This window comes from Balaenoptera physalus, assembly GCF_965194825.1.
Source record: "Balaenoptera physalus genome assembly, chromosome: 12".
NCBI classification, from domain to species: Eukaryota; Metazoa; Chordata; class Mammalia; order Artiodactyla; family Balaenopteridae; genus Balaenoptera; species Balaenoptera physalus.
In genome coordinates this window covers 71,450,348-71,470,443 of record NC_138897.1, presented here as the reverse complement: position 1 = coordinate 71,470,443, position 20,096 = coordinate 71,450,348, and the positions used below count along the sequence as shown (strand labels likewise).

The following is a 20,096-nucleotide window of genomic DNA, read 5'->3' as shown; positions in this document are numbered from 1 at the left end:
CCTTCCCCGCTGGTCGTCACTGTGACGTTTCTCTGTTTGAGCAGGCCCAGGTCTTCAGGGGCCCCGTGCTTTCTTACACCTCTGACCTGTACCTCCCTTCCTGTTCTGCAAGGGCAGAACCAGGGACGATGTCCCCTGCTCCCACCATACCTTGTACATGTATGTCCCTCATGTTTGCAGTAGATTCATCAAGGATGGAGACCTGTTCACTTATGCACCTCATTCTTCCCCTAGACTGTGAGCCCCTGGAAAGTAGGTATTTTTGTCTTAATCAGCTTAGGATGTCCATCTATTTATTTATCCTTGTTTCACTAGCTTCCCAGAGAATTGGCGTTTGGCTGTCTTGGCACAAAATAAGTGTTCAGTGACTGTTAAGCAAGTAATGACTTGCTTCCTAACTTAGTAGTCAGTATGCTCCATTTTTTGTCAGTGGTGCTGCATGTGGGGTTTCCTATAAGGGACCTCCAAGATATTTTCCATTTTTAAGAGTCTGTGGTTTGATTTTTAGATAGTATTTTACCTGCCATATGTGGAAGGTAAGAGATGGCCCTTTGTTTTCCTTATGTGATCTCCTTATACATGTAAAGGAAACTCAAGCTTCCTGTGTGGCTGCGGCTGTGTAATTAGCTTTAGGCAGGGCTCCTAGAGCTGTAAATCCTGTACTGGGACATCCTGGTAAGAGGTCCAGCCACCCAGATTGCAGCCTTCTCACTGAATGCAAGCTTATTTGTGTAAATGAGAGCAGTTGTGTCTCTGCCCTTGCCTAACAATTATTTTAAATAAAAAAGTAGCAGCCCTCTATAAATGAATATGATTATAGCTAAGGTTTTTACTTTTACAGCTGTAACATAATACATACTGATTTAGACCTGGTAATAAGTTTTCTAAAATCTGTCCAAAAGGTAGATTTTATATTAAATAACATGGTAATTAGCACCTTCAAAATGAAAAATATTGGTCAGGAGTACCAGCACTGACCGATAGGACAAGTACGTAAGTCTAGAAGGGGCAGATTGAGCAGTATAATTTTAGTGTTGTTACATTTTGTTCATCTCTTGTGAAATCTTCATTGAGATAAAAATTGCCGGTTTCTGAGGACGTGCTTGTGTATGGTTGCATTGGAGGCCATATGGATTGGCGGGCAGGGTGTGGGGTTTGGATTGAGACTACTGTCACTAAAGAATGGTTGACCCAGGGAGAGTTACATCATCAGCGCCCACCTGTGGAGATTCAGGGACCTGTGCTGGGTGTGGCGCAGCTGGGGCATGATGCCTGTCCGTGGGAGGGGCTCTCAGCCTTCAGTGTCTTTCCCTATTTGGGGAGCAGTGCATATATTTCAATGTTTTTGTTTTCAGAAATATTTAATATCTTAAGAAATATTATTTGAGAAATACATGTGACACACTCCTTGGATTATTGTTATTTGAGATTATTCTTAGCGTATGTAGAGAGACAGCATCCATCCTGTTTTTGTGAGGAGAGCTACTTTTTATTCCCCCCCACACCTTGATTTCACTGGACTAGAGGTGGTGGTGGGTGCCTATGTGACACCCTCGTGCAGGCCGGGGAGGTGTAGTGGTAACTTCCATCGCACTCCTTTCGAAGCTTTCAGACCCTGGAAGTGCTGCATGCTGTGTTGTCCTCTCCCTCCACTCCGCATCTCTCCCAGGCCTGGGGCTCCAGGGAGGGTCTGGGCCAACAATTCCTGCTCCTTAACCTGGTGCGGGGGGCCAAGGTCTCTGGTGAATTACCACCTGTTTTGGAGGATCGTTGTCCTTAATAGGGGTCATTTTAGAAAATTGTGGAAGCTTTTTTGACTGTCTCAATGGTTGGTAGAGACTGTTGATATTTAATAGGTAGGGGCCCTGGAATTCTAGACTCAATGAAGTGACAGTTCTGCAGAATGAAAACTTATCCTGAGATCTGCAAAACTTTGGAATATCTTTCTGAATAATTTATGTGGATAAAAAAAACCTGTTTATGACTGAGCCTAGAACCTTATTCCATCTTACACAAAGAAAGCATTTTTTTTAACATACTTTCTGGTATATATGGAATTTTCCAGGGTTGTAGTTACTGTAGACACTGAGGAGAAATTGTTTTGTTCTCAGCTATGAAGTATATTAGGGTTCTCCAGAGAGATGGAACCAATAGGACGGAACCAACCTTATTATAAGGAGTTGGCTCACATGCATATGGGGGCTGAGGAGTCCCAAGATCTGCAGTTGGTAGGCTGGGGCCCCCGGAGAGCCACTAGCCTAAGTTCCAGTCTGAGAGTTGGAGTCCAAAGCCAGGAAAAGACTGACATCCCAACTCAAGAAGTCAGTCAGGAAGAGTCCCCTCGGACTCCAGCCTTTTTGTTCTATTCAGGTCTTCGATTAGTTGGATGAGGCCCGCCCACATTAGGGAGAACACCTGCTTCACCCAGCGTATGAATTCAATCATTAATCTCAATCAGAAACACCCTCACACCCAGAATACTGTTTGACAAAATGTGTGGGTGCCCTGCGGCTCAGTCAGGTTGACATAAGATGAGCCGTCACACCAAGCGTGGTTCCCCCTTTTAGAAAATCACATTCTGGAGAGCGTGCATGGAGATGGCATGTATCTGAGTTGCCAGGACCTCGTGCCCAAGTCAACACTGTTTGTAACTGTCAGATTCACAGTGATTCAACTTAGAGCTGTGCATTTCTGACTGTTTTATTCCTAGTATAGTCTGGCTTGAACAGTTACGTGTCAAAATTCATATTTATTTTATTTTATTATTTTTATAAATTTATTTATTTATTTATTTTTGGCTGCATTGGGTCTTCGTTGCTGCACGCAAGCTTTCTCTAGTTGTGGTGAGTGGGGGCTACTCTTCGTTGCGTTGCGTGGGCTCCTCATTGCAGTGGCTTCTCTTGTTGCAGAGCATGGGCTCTAGGCGTGTGGGCTTTGGTAGTTGTGGTCCGCAGGCTCAGTAGTTGTGGCTCGCGGGCTCTAGAGCGTAGGCTCAGTAGTTGTGGCTCATGGGCTTAGTTGCGCCGTGGCATGTGGGATCTTCCTGGACCAGGGCTTGAGTTTCCCCTGCATTGGCAGACGGATCCTTAACCACTGAGCCACCAGGGAAGCCCAGCAGGCGGATTCTTAACCACTGTGCCACCAGGGAAGTCCTAGTAACTCCGTGTTTAACCACTTGAGGAACTGCCAGACTATCTTCCAAAGTGGCTGCACCATTTTGCATTTGTGCCAGCAGTGCTTGAGGGTTCCAATTACTCCACGTCCTCTCTAACATTTGTTACCATCTATCTTTTTGATTATAGCCACCCTAGTGGGAGGGAAGTCGTAGTTCATTAGGTTTTAACTCTGGGACAGAGACAGCAGCAGGAAAGGGACAGTCTATTACGTTGTCCAGTATGGTGTCTACCATGTACCTTTAAATTTAAAAAAACTAAAATTAAATAAAATTTAAATTTTAGTTCCTCAGTCACACTAGCCACATTTCAAGTGCTCAGTAGCCACAAGTGGCTAGTGGCTACTGTATTTCGGATAGCACAGATGGATATAAAACATTTTCATAGTTGCAGTAAGTTCTGTTGGATTGTGCTGGTCTAGAAAAAGTTAATTTGACAGCAGCTGGAGGAGTAGGCAGGGAATGGGAGAGGGTCTGAGTGGTGTAGGAAGGAGTGCAGGCGTGGAATTTGGAGCAGAGAAGAAAGAAACTTTGGGGAGCCATTTACAAGATATGAGACTTAGAAAAAAGATAAATACAAAGGGAAAGTGAGACGTTGAAGGAAAGATTCTTAGGAACTTGATTTTTCTACAAAATCAACTTAGTGATGGGTCCAATCTAATTCCTTAATTTTACAGGTAGAAAAGCACAAAGTTGCCGGTTGGCAGGGATCAGCATAACTGTGGTGCACGTGTTGTGGGAAGCCGCTCCTGTCTGTCTTGGTCATTTTCAGTGTCCTCTGGGAACCTATAAGGAGCAGCTTGGTGGAGCTAAACTAGAGGGAGTGCCAACTCTGGGCTGAGTGCTCCAATGGGAAGGGAAGTAGAAAGCAGAAGGCTTCAGGGCAAGCAGACGGGTGATTTGATTGTCACCAAGTACAGCATTTTCTGGAAGGAAGAACCAGGAAGTTGGGAGAAGTCTGGAGAGGAGACTGAGGTCTCGCTGTGTTTTGCTTGGTGTCAATAACAGTGTTCTTTTTGCTCCGAGGTCTTATCACGGTGAGGGTGGAGCGGAGCCCCCTTTGCCCTCCTGTCTCACTGTTCTGCCACCAAACCAGTTGGTACAGTTTGTGTTACGTCAGGCAAGATAAATCTGGAGCGTTCAAGCACAGTCTAGGTGAAGTGTTCATTGAAGCTATTGGAATGAGCCTTTTCTTTTCCAAAAGGCTATTCTGTAAGTTTCTCTTTATTTTTATTAGTGTGTAGAAATCTTTCTAAAATAGACCAACTTCTTTTTTGTGCTCAGTGTAGTTTCTCAGCATCATCGTACATAAACTTCCTTACGTTCACAGTAGGCTTTCATTTTCTTTAGTCGTATTATTTACTTTACCCAGACCAGGCCAATGTGTCTTTCCAAACATGATACTACTGTAGAGACTGCTTTTCTAGCTCAGCTAATAGAGGTATGTTGAAGGGTTTTTCTGGCCGTAGTTCTGTGTGTGGCCAGTGTTATTCCAGGTCCTCTAAGCTTGAAATCGAGTCTGTTCCACTTAGGCAAAAGGTTTGCTGTCGTGGTTTTAAGGGTGTAAAAGAGTGCCCTTACTTTCTGAACCAAATATTGAGGCTTATATTCTTATAAGACATTTTGATGCTTCCTCTTGATAAAAGAGATATACTGGGAAATATATTTAGATCCTGAATGTTGGAGTTTCTGGGCTGTTTTGTTGGTTTATGTGGAAATATCACAACAAATATTTGAAATTAGGACTGTGCTGGATAATTTGGAAAGTGTGATCACCTTAGAGACCTGCAAAGTGGCTCATTCTCAAGTGCCAGGATGATTATTGCTTCACTAAATGTACTGTGTGTTAGCCAGTTCTGTTAGAGATGTAGGATATTCTTTTTACTGAGAGAACTAGAATGCACAAAATAATTTCAAGTTAGTAGTGTTCAAGAAGGAAGCCTTGAAAACAGGGTGCATTCTGATTAATAAGTCTAAGAATTTTTCATCCTTTATTTTCTGTAGCGACATCCAACTTTCAAACATTTTTATTTAGTTCATGGTAAGATCCTTCAAAGACAAATTTTTAAAGAGCTTTCTTACAGTTTTGTTCTCGGTATAATGCCATTTCTCTCCACAGATTTGCTTGTAAATGCATCACGAAGAGGCAGCCCAGAATGAAGAAAACAAGCAGGAGTGTTGGCTCAGTGCCTAAGGTGTCTGGGATAAGCAAAGTGCAAACAGCAGACAAAACGAAACCCGAAAACAGCTCTTCAGCATCTGCAGGAGGCAAACTCGTAAAGCCTGGAACAGCAGCTTCGTTGTCAAAGGTATTTACGTGGTTCTGTTTAAATATGTGACGAATTGTAGGAGGAGTGAGTCTTCATATGATGTTTGATTTATCACATAAACGTTATTTAGGATTCACCCTCTTCAAAGAGAGTTCATGGTGTGGTGAACTTAATTGGTGTTTCGTCGGTCTTTACGAACGAAACCAAGTAGCAGGCTTACTTGTGAGCAAATCGCTGTGCCGGTGTGGGAGAGCCTGCCTTCAAGGAGCTTGTGGAGGAAAGGATGGAGGCAAGTCACTTGCACGAACAACTAAAATACAAGTGAAAAAAAAGTCAGATGCCCTGGGAGAGCAGGAGAGTAGCGTAAACAGTTTCAAGTAGGAAAATATTGTTTCTGCCCGAGAAGGCTTAATGAAAAGAGCATGTGCGTGAGGTCTTAAAGGACGGCCAGTATGACATTCCTGAAACCCCTGAACAGGGGTTTTTATTCCCACCCACCCCCCTACACTGTTACCATAAACTGTTACTTGTTTTTTGACAACTGATCCAGTATTAATCCCAGGCAAAATTGGGTGATATTAATTTAGTCAGAGCATAACTAGTTTTCTTGTTACACTCCTTTCTTTAGAGGCTAGTTTAGTTCTTGTTAGTAAAAGGTAGTGGTACGTTAGATCCCGGGCTTCGGGAGCAGACAGGCCCAGGCTGGGCATGTGCATCCTAGGGCTGCGGTCAGGATGGAAGTGAGGGTGTAGGAAAGAGGACGGCGCAGGGCCTGGCTCACAGCAAGGGCTTTGTAAGGGACTGGCAGTAGGGTTTTTCCTGGTTAGCTCTGGAAACTTCCTGCAGCTCAGGATTGATTCCTGACAGTAGCAGGCTTCCCATGGGTGTTCTCAGTGTCTGTGTTGAGATGACTCTGGGCCATTTTTCTGCTGGTCAAGTCTTAGGTTCACTGGACAGAGATGCACATGGTCTTTTTCCAGTCTTTCTCAGTCCAGAATTCATTTATTTGTTCTTTGCTTGCTTGTTTTGAGGTTTGGTGTTTTGGGGTAGAAACTTTGACTCCATGGAGAAAACCTGGAGAGAGTTTTTGCTTGTCTGATAGGGAGGAACGAAGAAGTACCTGAAACGCAATCTGTTCAGAAGCCTTTTGTCCAGGAAAGGCTTTACAGATGTGACTTAATTATTTTAAGAAGCACCTCACAGGAGCAGCTGATGAGGGACTTCCTTATATGTGTTGAAAGACCTAGCAGGAAATGCTGGTTTTTCTATTCCAGGGTTGTCGAAACTGAATGCATACTTACTCTGTGGGCTTGGAGATGCCACCAGATTTTCTCCTTGCTACATCCCTGATGAGCAGCTGGGTGTCATCCTGCGGCCTGGAGGGTGATACCAGGAGTAGACCTTTGCCCTACTTCCGTTAGTCTGAATCAGCACGCTGAGCAATTTCCTTGGTGGCAGTGCTGCCTCTCTCTCGTGTAAGAAAGCTGGTATTTTCTGCCCCAGCTGTTCACTCAGTTGCTCGCCTGTTTTCAGAGTGGAGCGCCTGTGTGCCTGGGTGACCCGTGACTTACGGGGCTGGAGGAGCAGGCTGAAGCGTTGGCACGGGGTGGGCACTACTGCCTGCCTTGTTGCCTCCTCCTCGCTGGCAGGCAGTGTCTCTGAGATTCACTCCGGAGCGTGCCCTGAGCAGCATGTCAGGTCTTCCAAAGCATGTATCCTGAGTCGATGGCAGCCTAGTCTTGAGCAGTGAGTACTTCTTCATTGTAAGGCAGAACCGTATCCCTGCTCTGTGCCAGCTGTCCATGGCTTTGCTGAGTTGGCTGATTTAAGTAGTTCTGTGTGTGCGTGCGTGTGTGTGTGTGTGTGTGTGTGTGTGTGTGTGTGTGGAGTGGGGAGGGTCATAGAAGAGGTGAAACTATTTGGGAACACTTTACCTCAACTGGAGCAAGTGCTTTTACTTAAAAAAGGAGGGGGAAAAAGTCATTGAATAGAAATTAGAGTAAGAAGATAAGGAAAGAAGAAAATAGTGAAAATGATAGAAAAATTGGAAAAAGCGAAAGGACCTAGGGAACCCACAAACTTGTTATTTTATTTTTCTAAGTTTCCATATTTCACTGTGCTTCTCTAGCATATGGTCACATCCCACAACTTGAATTCTGTAACTGATGGAGCCTTGATGATTACCAGAAAAATGAAGCATTTGGCTTTTAATCATTGAGACACCGTGTCCACACATCCACTCTCGTGGACACCCACGCGGTGTCTGTCACTGCGCAGGATTCACATAACACCAACACTTTTCTTACACTTGGCAGGGTACAGGGATATGTGTTTCTTTTTTTGGCTGCAACCAAGGATTGAACCCAGCCCTGGCATTGAAAGCGCCGAGTCCTAACCACTGGACCTCCAGGGAATCCCCAAGGATATGTGTTTCTTTACCTCTCATTTCAAATGTTGTTTGCAGCTAGGTCTAGTGAGATGTAGGGAAGGACCTTTCTGAGTCTGAATGGAGCTTCTGTAAACATGAAAAGAAGCACTACGGCTGTTCCCAGCATGTTTGGAGGAAATTGGTCCTATTTCTGTGAGTAGCTGTAACATCTGGCTTGGGCCTTTGTGTGGGTCATTCTTCTTTGTCACAGCCAGCAGAGAGGGTTATTTCCAGGTAGAGGTGGTCTCCTACATGCCTGCACTTTCCGGCTGTCCACACTTAATCCTTTAGAAGTAGTACACTTTTTCATTGTCCTGGGGATACTTTTTTCTAAAACTTGATAGATGAGAGTTAATAAGTTAGGGTTTATCTAAATAATTGATGATTCTCAATGATGATTTGTGATCATACCTTTTCAGTGTAAAAGTTAGTTCACAGTTTGACTGAGTAATCCATCTCTGAAACATGGAAGGTAGAAATTTTAAACTAATCTTAAATTATGAGGTGGAGATGCAGACTATGAAACTTGGACTTTACCTGGAGAAGCATGTATTCTTTGGTTGTATTATTTCGTTATTTGTATCTGTATGTTTTTACCAAATGATTTGTGTTTTGCACCTGTTATTAAAAAGTAGGCTAAAAATCTATTCCTTCATCAATTTCGTTTTTTGGACTGTTGCTGATGGAGGATGTTTACATGTGGGAATGCACATGTATTTATAGAACTGTGTAACAAAAATTAAAACAGAAAAAAGTATCAGAGCCTTCCTGTAAAAGGCAAGTTGGAAAGTGCAGAGTTGTTTCTTGTTTTGTTTTTACTTTTCTGATAAAGTAGAACATACACCCAGAGAAGTTCACAAAGCATCTGTATTGGGCTTAGTGAGGGGTGAATGTACCCTGGGCCAACAGCCAGGTCAGGAAGCAGAGCCTGCCTGCACCTCAGTGGCCTCCCCCCCGACCCCTCTGTGCCCTCTTCATCACTGCCCTTTTCCTTCCTCTCCGGAAGTAACTACCACCCTAACTTCTAGCCCCCAAGATTCATTTTGCCAGTTTTGGATCTTTATAAAGATGTTTTGGACATGAAGTTCTTTTTATGTGTGTCTGGTTTCCTTAACTCTGTTTAGGTCATGATATTCATCTCTGTTGTTGCCTATAGCAGCAGCTCCTCCCTTTTTTTTTTTTAATTGACGTATAATTGATTTACAATATTGCGTTAGTTTCAGGTGTACAACAAAGTGATTCATCTATATTATATATTTTTTTAGATTATTTTCCATTATAGGTCTTACAAAATATTGATTATAGTTCCCTGTGCTGTAGTAAATCCTTGTTGCTTATTTTATGTATAGTAGTGTGTATCTGTTAATCCCGTACTCCTAATTTATCCACCCCCCTGCCACCTTCCACTTTGGTAACCATAAGTTTGTTTTCTATGTCTGTGAGTCTGTCTGTTTTGTATATACATTCATGTGTAAGCAGCTCCTCCTTGCTGATTACTAACCGTGGAATGTCCACAAGCCGTAGACCTCTTCTGCCCTTGATGGACATCTATCTGGAGTTTCCTTTGGGGCTATTAGTCATAGTACTGTTATGAACATCCTACACACGTCTTTTATATGCAGGTACACCCATTTCTGTTGACTCCATAAGCAGGAGTGAAATTGCTGGGTTGTAGGGTGCATGGCGTTCACCTTTCATAGGTAGATAACCAGTCATTTCCTAAAGGGGTTACTCTGGGATGCCCCACATCCTCACCTGCACTTACATTACTCTTTTCATTGTAAACATTCATAGAGGCGTTATAAAGTGGCTTTAATTTGCATTTGCGTTGTTATCAATGAAATTAAGCAGCTTTTCATGTCTTATTTTTAAGTGTTTAGTGGACATTTAGATATTCTCTTATGTGAAGTGCCTGTTCAAATCACTTGCCTATATTTTTACTGTGGTGTCTTTTTTTCCTCAACTTTTGTGTGTGTGTGTGTGTATGTGTGGTAAAACACACATAACATTTATCATCTTAACCATTGTTAAGTGTACAGTTTTGTGGCATTAAGTACATTCACACTGCTGAGTAACTGTCACCACCGTCCATCTTCAAAACTTTTTCATTTTCCCAGACTGAGACTCTGTCCCCATTGAACACTAACTCCCCATTTCCTCCTCCCAGTCCCTGGCAACCACCATTCCACTCTCTGTCTCTGTGAGTCTGACTACTCTGAGTACTTCATGTGGGTAGAATTACACAGTATTTGTCTTTTTGTGACTGGCCTATTTACCATAGCAAAATGTCTTCAGAGTCATCTACGTTGTAGCATATTGCAGAATTTCCTTCCTTTTTAAGGCTGAATAATACTCCACTGTATGTATAGATCACACTTTGTTTATCCATGCTTCCATCAGCAGATACTTGGGTTGCTTCTACCTTTTGGCTATTGTGAATAATAGCTGTGAACATGGGTGTGCAAATATCTCTTAGAGACCCTGCTTTCAATTCTTTTGGGTATATACCCAGAAGTGGAATTGTGGGGTTGTATGGTAGTTTGATTTTTAATTTTTGAAGACCAACCATACTGTTTTCCACAGCACCTGCACCATTTTATATTCCCACCAGCAGTGCACAAGGGTTCCCCTTTTGCTAATCCTTGCAAGCACTTGTTTTTTCTGTTTTTTGATAGTAGCCGTCCTAGTGGCTGAGGTGGTGCAGTGTGTTTCTTTGTACTGATTTATCGTTCTTTACCTATTCTAGACGTGAACACTTTGTCATTTATATGCGTTGTACATATATTCTCCTACTCTGTGCCTTCTCTTTCTGCTTCTTTCTGTTTTAATTAATTAATTAATTAATTAATTAATTATTTGGCTGCGTTGGGTCTTCGTTGCTGTGCACAGGCTTTCTCTAGTTGCAGTGAGTGGGGGCTACTCTTCATTGTGGTGCGTGGGCTTCTCATTGCGGTGGCTTCTCTTGTTGTAGAGCTCGGGGTGTAGGCGCGTGGGCTTCAGTAGTTGTGGCACACGGACTCAGTAGTTGTGGCTCACGGACTCTTAGAGCACAGGGTCAGTAGTTGTGGAACATGGGCTTAGTTGCTCCGTGGCATGTGGGATCGTCCCGGACCAGGGCTCAAACCTGTGTCCCCTCCATTGGCAGGCGGATTCTTAACCACTGAGCCACCAGGGAAGCCCCCAGAAATACATAATTTTTTTCTTGATCTGTTTAAATGTAAATTGTAGAGCTAATGCTCCTTTACTGCTGAATATTTCAGTGTGTATTTCCTTAAAAAACAAGATCATTCTCTTATAACCATAGTACAATGATAACATCTGGAAATGAACATTGATAAAATGCTAGTATCTGATCTGTAGACTTTAGTTAAATTTCACCAATTGTGCTAATGTCCACTTTAGCAAAAAAAGAAGAAAAATTTTTTTCTGGTCCAGGATTCAGTCCGGGGTCGTGAATTGCATATAGCTGTTCTTCATTCTCCTTAAATTTGGAATAGTTCCTCAGTCTTTGTCTTTTAGGACCTTGAGATTTACTAAAGCATGTAGCCCCGTTTGTTTGGCTGACTGTCCTCCACGTTTGGGTTTGTCAGTGTTTCCGTAGGCTGGGGCTGCAGGGTCCCGCAGGAGTCCCACAGAAGCTGGGCGTCCTAGGTGCAGCATTTCCAGAGGCACGTGGTGTGTGGTGTCAGTGTTCCTGGTGATGATAACTTGGTGAAGGTGGTGTCTGCTAGGTTCCTCCACTATCAGGTTACTATGTTGCCTTTTGTAAAAATAAGTATCTTGTCGAAAATACTTCGACACTGTAAATATCCTCTCTCTCATCAAACTTTCACGTTAGTTTTAGCAATTTTTAGTAATTCTTTCCAGAATCAATTATTACTATGATTATTACTATGATTTTTGCCAAGTGGTAATTTTATAATTCCATCATTCTTTCTACATTTATTAGTCAGCATTCTACTATAAGGAAGAGTTTTTTTACTTTTCTCCCATTTGTGTAATCATTTATATTAGTGTGGATTCATGGGTTCTTCTTTAGTGGGCTGTAAACTGTTAGCATCATTTATTTTGATGCTCAGATTGTCCCCAGTTTGGCCGGTGGGAGTCCCTTCAAGCTGGCTCTTGTGTCCTTCTGACATGTTCCTCGTATTCTCTGAGCAATTTCTTAATTTCTGGCACAGTAAATATCCTGCTTTTCCAGCCCCAGCCGTAGAAGCAGCCTTGTCTTCAAGGAGGCCTTGATCTTTTCAGTGGGGACTAGAATTTAAACCATCTGGAAGCTAGGTGTGCTCATGGCTTTTGCACATATTGTTTCTAAGCCCTTTTAGCAGACAGAGGTAGGAGCACGCACACATGTGTACATGCATATCTGTACCAATTTCTGTATCTGCTTCTCTCCATACACATTAAAACCTCAGAGTTCACACTGATACTTCCAATTCCAGTTACTACACAAAGTTGCTAGTAGCCTTTGCACTTTCCATAATTGTAATCCCTCTTCCTCTGACAGTGGCATTGGTTATCTATAATAGATTTGTTTATTTTCTCATTCCTAGAATATACAGAAAATACAGATTTGCTTACTGTTACCACTGCAAAAAACAATTCTACCAGCTGGAATTCAGAATTTATACTTTTTTGTATTTAGCTTGAGAGTTTGAGGGTTTATGGTCAAAATAGTGTGTTCAAAAGATACTTGATTGCCCCCATCCCAACCCCATGTGGTTGTATGATTCATTTGAAATGGAGTTGTGTCCATTTGTTCCCATCGTGTTCCACTTTAGGGTCCCCCCACCCTTGTTTGTTTAATTACTCATTGTGAACACGTGAAGCACTCCCGTGGTTCCACGCGTCACAGCTGTATGAGATGTGGTCAGAGAAGTGCCCCCCCCATCCTCCTTACTCTGTCTCCACCCACTGCTTAGAGGTAAGCAGTCTAATTTAGTTTTTCTATGTTTCTTTTTGCATAAATGAGCAGATGTTTATTTTGTATTTCTGCTTTCTTACACAAAAGTTGACATAATTAGATATACTTTTGCACTTGGCTTTTTTTCACTTAATGTATTCTAGAAATCTCTTCACACCACTTTTTAGCAGTCTTTCTCATTCTGTTTAACATTTCATTGTATGGATGTATATAGTTTATTCAGCTACTAACCTATGTACAGGCGTTTAAGGTGTTTCCAGTATTTTGCAACTAAAAACAATGCTGCAATGAGTAACTTTATGCAAATGTATTTTTGTCTTATTGGAAGTGTGTCTTCAGGTTTAAATTCCTAGAAGTGGGATTGCTGGGCAGGAGGTAAAGGCATATGTAGCTTTGTTAGATGTCACCAGACTCCTTCCGTAAGGCTCTGTCAATCAAGCTGCATTCTCGCCAACAACTTATGAGAGTGCCTGTTTCCTCACATCCTTCCGAAAGGAGTGTGTCATACTTTTTCCTTTTGTGCCAGTCTGAGGTGAGAAGTGGTATCTCAATGTTGTTTACTTTGTATTTCTAATATGAGTTAGACTGACTAATCACCTTCTTTCGTACATTTGTGTGAGTTGATTGTATGTGATTGTTCATTTTGCCCACTATTCTTTGTGTTTTTTGGTCTCTTTCCCCTTAATTTTTAAGAGTTCTTTGTGTATTAGGGATATTAGCCCTTTATCTGTGAGATATTGCAAGTATACTTACCCAGTTTCTCATGTGTGGATTTTATTTTTAAACTTTGCTTATTTTTTTTTGGCCATGCAAAAATTTAAATTTTTTCTTAAGATTTTTATGTAGTCAAATTTTTCAATTTTTTGTTTTATCATTCAGGATTTTGAATGATAGAAAGCCTTGGAATTTATTTTTGATATGGTGTGAAATAGGGCTCATTCATCTTTTTTCCTTTGTGAATATACAGTTGACCTAGCACCATTTATTGAAAACTCCATTTTTTCTGTACTGCTTCTTTGGTCATAAATCAAGTGCCTATATATACAGTTTGGTTAATTCATGTGACAATATTGTGTTATTCTAGTTATTGTGATAATTGCATAGATTTTGATTTGGTGCTCTGATGTATGTTTAACTTTGGCATTACCCAAAGGCAAATTGTAAACAGAGAACTGTGACAATTCAGCCACTTTTTACAGGAGTATGTAGGGTGGTCTTCAGATGTAATTATTATGGAAGGAAAGAATATTTAACTTATGGAAGAAGGAAAATTAGTTCAAAGATAATTTTAACTTTTATTAACAATATAAAAAATGATTTGAAAATGTAAGAGTATGCTAAGTTTATTTACTGATTAGTAGACGAGGTACAAATTGACAGGGAGGGGGTGTAACTTGATTTACAATTTATTTTTGCATCATACTTGATAACCAGTTTTATTAAGAGAAACTAGTCTTAAAGAATATGAACAATCCTTAATGATTAATGCAATATCCCCCTTCCTTATTATGTGATCTAGATTTTTCATAATGTGACAACCCTAAATTACCAAAGCTTAATTCTGACAGTTCATTTAAAACACTAATCTTCTTTCTGCCTTTTGTTTAGTAAGACAGATTGACCTACCTAATGGTACTACTCCATATACAGTCACTGACATTTAGAGCTGGGAGAGGCTTCAGATTTAGAGATGAGTTGTTTTTGAACCATTTTAATTTGTAGAAATGAATTCATTGTGGTTATCCGAGGGTGGTTATCTCAATGGGAAACAACATAAGTTGGCTTGTTAACTTGTGCCTTCACCTTAGTGGGCAAAACTTTTGGTTCTTTTATTTAAAAGCAGGGGTTTTTTTTTTCCCCCACAGACCTTTAACTCCTCTTTGTTCTCTCTCATTTCTAGGAGAAGTAAAATCAGATTTCTTCACTGTTTTTCTTAAGTAACAATTTTATACCCAATCCAGTTCTCCAGAGTGCTTGTTTTCTTTTTAAAAAGCTCACATTTTTTTCAGTCATCTTCATAAAACATAAATAAATATTACAAATGGTCTTTCTCGAGTAGTATGATCATTTAACCCTTACTCTAACCATAAAATCTCTAGTTTTTTATTTGTATATTACTTAGGCTTAAAAAAAACAACAACCCTCCTTTCAATTTTGGCTTAAATTAGACTACAAAAAAAAAAGAGGTAAGAAAAATAGATTTCAGAATAACTTCTTTTAGACATTGGCTCCATCGTTCCATCACTTCAGAGCAGTGAAGATTCCTCCTGACCCTCAGTACTGCTTCTCTCTAGAAACTGCAAGGTGGCATTTCCTGTGGCCTTACAGACCTTTCCTGAGATAGCACATGTGATGTCGCTATCCTAGAGTCACATCCTAGATGAGCGGTAGCAAGGAGGATGTCTGCACTTTCTCCCCCCTCTCACTGACTCTGGCACATGGGGGCACACCGGGCTTCCATAACATCTCTGAGTACATTATGATTTTCATATTTTAAAAAGAAGTGTATGTGTGGGACTTCCCTGGAGGTCCAGTGGTTAAGACTCCGTGCTTCCAATGCAGGGGGCGCAGGTTTGATCCCTGGGTGGGGAACTAAGATGCTGCATGCTGTGCGCGGTGCGGCCAAAATAAATAACTAAATAACTAAATAAAATAAAATTAAAAATGGCTTTATAAAAGAAAAAAAGAGGTATATACTAGGGTGAAGATTTAATAAAATTAATTAAAAAAAGAAGTATGTGATCATTTATGAAGCAGTGAAGAAGTTCTGTTTCTGTAGCACAGAGTGATGTGCTGCTTGGTAACTGTCAGAAAGTCCTTGTAGAGTTCTTGAACTCAGCGTAAAAGTCAAGGGCTTTGTTTAGTGTCAAAATGTTATTTAATCTTGCTTCATCTAATCAATTTGTTTTTATCTTCTGTTGCTTCTAGACCAAGAGCAGTGATGACCTTTTAGCTGGGATGGCTGGAGGGGTGACTGTGACTAATGGTGTCAAAGGGAAGAAAAGCACCTGCCCTTCCGCAGCACCGTCAGCATCCACCCCTGCCATGAGCACCATGGAGAACAGACCCAAGAGTAGCACAGGTATGCGCGCACTCGGTGTGAGGGTTACACTGCCTTTGTGTTTGAGTAGGTGAGTGCAGTGGTATTTAGGGAATTCCATCTAATCGTAGAAAATTTCAAACATGCACAAAAGTATCTGGTATTTCATCTCTGTGTACTCATCACCCTTATCACCTGATGGCCACTCTTAGCTCCCTGACACCCACCTTCCCCCTCATATTATTTTGAAGCAAATTCCAGATGTCATCCACAAATATTTAATTATCTTTGAAAGACAAGGATTCTTTTAAAAATATATTCATAATACCATTATCAGTCCTTAAAATAATTAATAATCATTTCTCAAATCATAAATTATCCAGTAAGTATTTAAATTTCTAACTGTCTTATAAATATTACATACATATATTTACTTATTTGTTTGGATCAGGATTTACCAGGATTCACTTAAGGTCCATATATAGTAATTGGTGAAGTGTCTCTTAAATCTTCATTTTTTTTAAAAAAAAATAATTTATTTATTTATTTATTTTTGGCTGTGTTGGGTCTTCATTTCTGTGCGAGAGCTTTCTCTAGTTGTGGCGAGCGGGGGCCACTCTTCATCGCAGTGCGCGGGCCTTTCACTGTCGCGGCCTCTCTTGTTGCGGGGCACAGGCTCCAGACGCACAGGCTCAGTAGTTGTGGCTCACGGGCCTAGTTGCTCCGCGGCATGTGGGATCTTCCCAGGCCAGGGCTCGAACCCATGTCCCCTGCATTGGCAGGCAGATTCTCAACCACTGCGCCACCAGGGAAGCCCTAAATCTTCATTTTAAATCTATGAGTTCATCCCACTTTTTTCTTGCAATTTAATTTTTGTGGAAACTGGTTGTTTGATCTGTAGAGTTTCCCATGATCTAGATGTCCCCCCACCCTTGGGTCGTGCTGTGTGGCTTGCGGGATCTTAGTTCCCCGACCAGGGATTGAACCCAGGCCCTGGCAGTGAAAGCGCCGAGCCCTAACCACTGGACCACTATGAAACTGCCTCCCATGATCTGGATTTATTTATTTATTTATTTATTTATTTAAGTTTATTTATTTTTGGCTGCGTTGGGTCTTTGCTGCTGCACGTGGGCTTTCTCTAGTTGCAGTGAGGGTGGGCCATTCTTCGTTGCAGAGCACGGGCTCTAGGCGTGCAGGCTTCAATAGTTGTGGCACATGGGCTTAGTTGCTCTGCGGCATGTGGGATCTTCCCGGACCAGGGATCGAACCAGTGTCCCCTGCATTGGCAGGCGGATTCTTAACCACTGTGCCACCAGGGAAGTCCCGTGATCTGGATTTTGATGTCACATTCCTATGATGTCCTTGATTTTATTCTTTTATTCTCTCTGTTTACTATAAATGTCATTGAATTTAGAGCCTTGATGGGACAGACTCAGGTTCCTTCCTCTTACCCCCGCCAGTTCCTTCCTAGGTAATAGTTGTCTGTCCGTCAGGAGGCCCATTGTTTCTGGTCGTGTCCCGCTCCATGTTGTTAGCAGCCTCTGATGGTTGATGCCTAGATCCATTCATTCCAGTCCTACCATTCTTTCTTCCTTCACTAGCAGCAGTTTGTTTCTAGATCTCATTCTGTAGTCCAAGGAGTAATGTTATCATATTTTACTTCTTACACTTACAGAAAAAAACTTTGAAACTTCCAATAAACTTAAGGTCATATGTTTGTAATAAAGTGTATGAAAGCAAATTGGCAGAAATTATAGCAGACCTTCTTTTGCTATCATTATTTAGGCTCTTGTCCCCTCTTGTGTGTATTGGATTTTTTTCCTAGCCCAGGTTTGCCTACCGTCATCTCTCCTGCTGTGACCCTCTGTGGATTCTTCTGCCCACTCCAGGTCACGCCCCACTGTTAATTGTAATAGCAGTGCAATATGATCACCAGGAGGAAACGTGGAAGTCCTTACTTGCTTTAGACGCGTTATTCCATTTTATCCTCACTACAGCCCTGTGAAGTAGAGGCTATCATTAGTCTCATTTTAGAGATGGCAAGCTACACTTAGAAAGCTCAAGTATCTTGCTCAGGGCCATGCATTCATTTGCTCAGTGAATGCTTAGTGGGTGCCCATTTTGTACCAGGCCTCAAAGCTGGTGATGGAGCAGAGACTGGACCTTAAGTCTTTCACCCTCAAGCCTGGGGTCGTCACCACATTTAACACTCTAGCTTGTGTGGTAAGAAGGAAATTCAATACTCTAATCCCACCAGTATCTCCTCCTGGTTCTAGCCTTTAGAATTCCCTGGGTGCACACCCATGGTTCCCTGCTGACCAATGCCTCCTGCCCTCACAAGGCTGGACTCAGTTATCACCTCCCCGGATCAGTTGCCCCATCTTTTCCCTCTTTTGGCCTCCATTTGCAGTTGTTCCTCCTAATCCTGTTACTTCTGCCTTTGAAATCTATTACAGATTTATTATCCCTTCTCTGCTCTTACGGAGATCTAGCTCTTGCTCCCCGAATGCAGACCTTCCTTTAGTTTTACTGCTCTTCCTTCTTCCTCATGTTTCACTTCGCATCCTCTAGCTTAATTTCCATCAAAGTAGTCTTTCTCTGTGTTTCTTCCCTGCTCAAGAAAATTTATTGAACGTTTGTTGCTGCAACTCACCAAGTTCTCCCTGGCATTCAGGGCCCTATGGAAACCTTCCCCTGCTGCTTCCATCGACTGTAGGACCTTACTTTTCCTTCCTGTGTATGATGCTGCTTCCACTACCTTGCCCTCGTCTGTCTTGTGGCCACCAGCATTCTCTCCCCTTCTCTACACCTGATCCCTGGCAGAATTAGTGGCTCTCTTCCCACATCATCATCCCTCGTGTAGACCTTTTACTCCCCGTTACCTGGTTAGCCTGGTGCCTGCCACATAAAGAACCAATTGGTTCTTTAAAAATATTTATTGGTCAGGTCTAGGACTTATTTTTCAAAGTAAAAAATAGTCTAATGATTTCCTTAAGTGTTTGTGGGTATTTAAACATACTCCTGTTCTTTTTATATTAAATACATGATCATGTCAATTGTTTACACAGGTTTAAAATTTTAGCAGTTAAGTAATGGTGTGTCTTGTGCAGCATATTTGACGAACGTGCTGTTATAACTTAGCAGTGATGCATCATCGTTTTCTAATACTTAGGGAGGCAGAGTGGCATACTGCTTAGACTGCCTGCCTGGTGTGAATCTTGGCTCATCCGTGTATTACCTGTGGGATGTCAGCAGATTATTTAACATCTCTTTTTGGGTTTCTTCGTCTGTAAAACAGGATGATGATAATGAAGCTTGTGTAAATTAATGTGTATGAAGTGTTAATATGTGTGTGTAGTAAGTATAAGTGCATGTTGTCTATTCTAATAATTCTTGTTATTGGTACTATTTATGTGGCATTTTATGGTGTGAAAAATTTTTTGCATTTACTTTGATCATAGTTTTTGTGGTTATTGTATGTAGCGTAGGTTTTTTGTTTGTCCACAGGCTGCCTCTCACTTCTGGTCATCTGTAATCTTCCTTCACTGTCTGTTTCTGCAGTTAGGTTGCTTCCTGACTGTCTATCCCTAGAGTCACCTTCATCTGGCTTGCCCTAGATACTATGTCCCTGGCCACCTGTTGAAAGCCGTGGTTTGGGATTCAAGTTCATGTGTATAGCTTTTTTTTAATGTGAAGGCTTTATTGAGATATAATTCATATTCCATAAAACTCACCCCTTTGCGGTATACAACTCAGTATATAACTTCATTTTTCATTGATAATTAAAAGATGATTGATCTTCCAGTTTGGAGGAAACAACTTTACAGTAACCAGACTCTCAGGCAGAATTAGTGTAGGTCAGAATCACTGTGTGATTATGATTATAGATCCTTAGATTATATCTCATTCGACCTGGGGCATAACTATGTGCCTTTCTTTTTTTAATTAATTAATTAATTAATTAATTTTTGGCTGTGTTGGGTCTTTGTTGCTGTGCGTACGCTTTCTCTAGTTACGGGGAGCGGGGGCTACTCTTCGTTTCGGTGCATGGGCTCCTCATTGTGGTGGCTTCTCTTGTTGCAGAGTATGGGCTCTAGGCGCACACGCTTCAGTAGTTGTGGCTCACGGACTCTAGAGTGCAGGCTCAGTAGTTGTGGTGCACAGGCTTAGTTGCTCTGCGGCATGTGGGATCTTCCTGGACCAGGGATCGAAGCTGTGTCCCCTGCATTGGCAGGCGGATTCTTAACCACTGCGCCACC

At 41.7% G+C, this 20,096-nt stretch overlaps 1 protein-coding gene across 7 annotated transcripts in view; it reads left to right on the top strand.

Moving 5' to 3' along the window:
- SPECC1L (sperm antigen with calponin homology and coiled-coil domains 1 like) overlaps positions 1-20,096 on the top strand; it is a 121,292-nt gene that overhangs the window by 22,219 nt on the left and 78,977 nt on the right. For 4 of the 7 annotated variants that reach the window (XM_082416270.1, XM_082416271.1, XM_082416265.1 and 1 more), the window contains 2 exons: positions 5,292-5,481; positions 15,726-15,879. In XM_082416270.1, the coding sequence (XP_082272396.1) occupies positions 5,329-5,481; positions 15,726-15,879 (307 nt within the window). In that variant the 5' untranslated portion in view covers positions 5,292-5,328. Of the gene's footprint in view, positions 1-4,198; positions 4,385-5,291; positions 5,482-13,125; positions 13,330-15,725; positions 15,880-20,096 lie in introns of those variants that run through there. The other 3 variants (XM_082416267.1, XM_082416268.1, XM_082416269.1) reach the window with 2 other exon arrangements.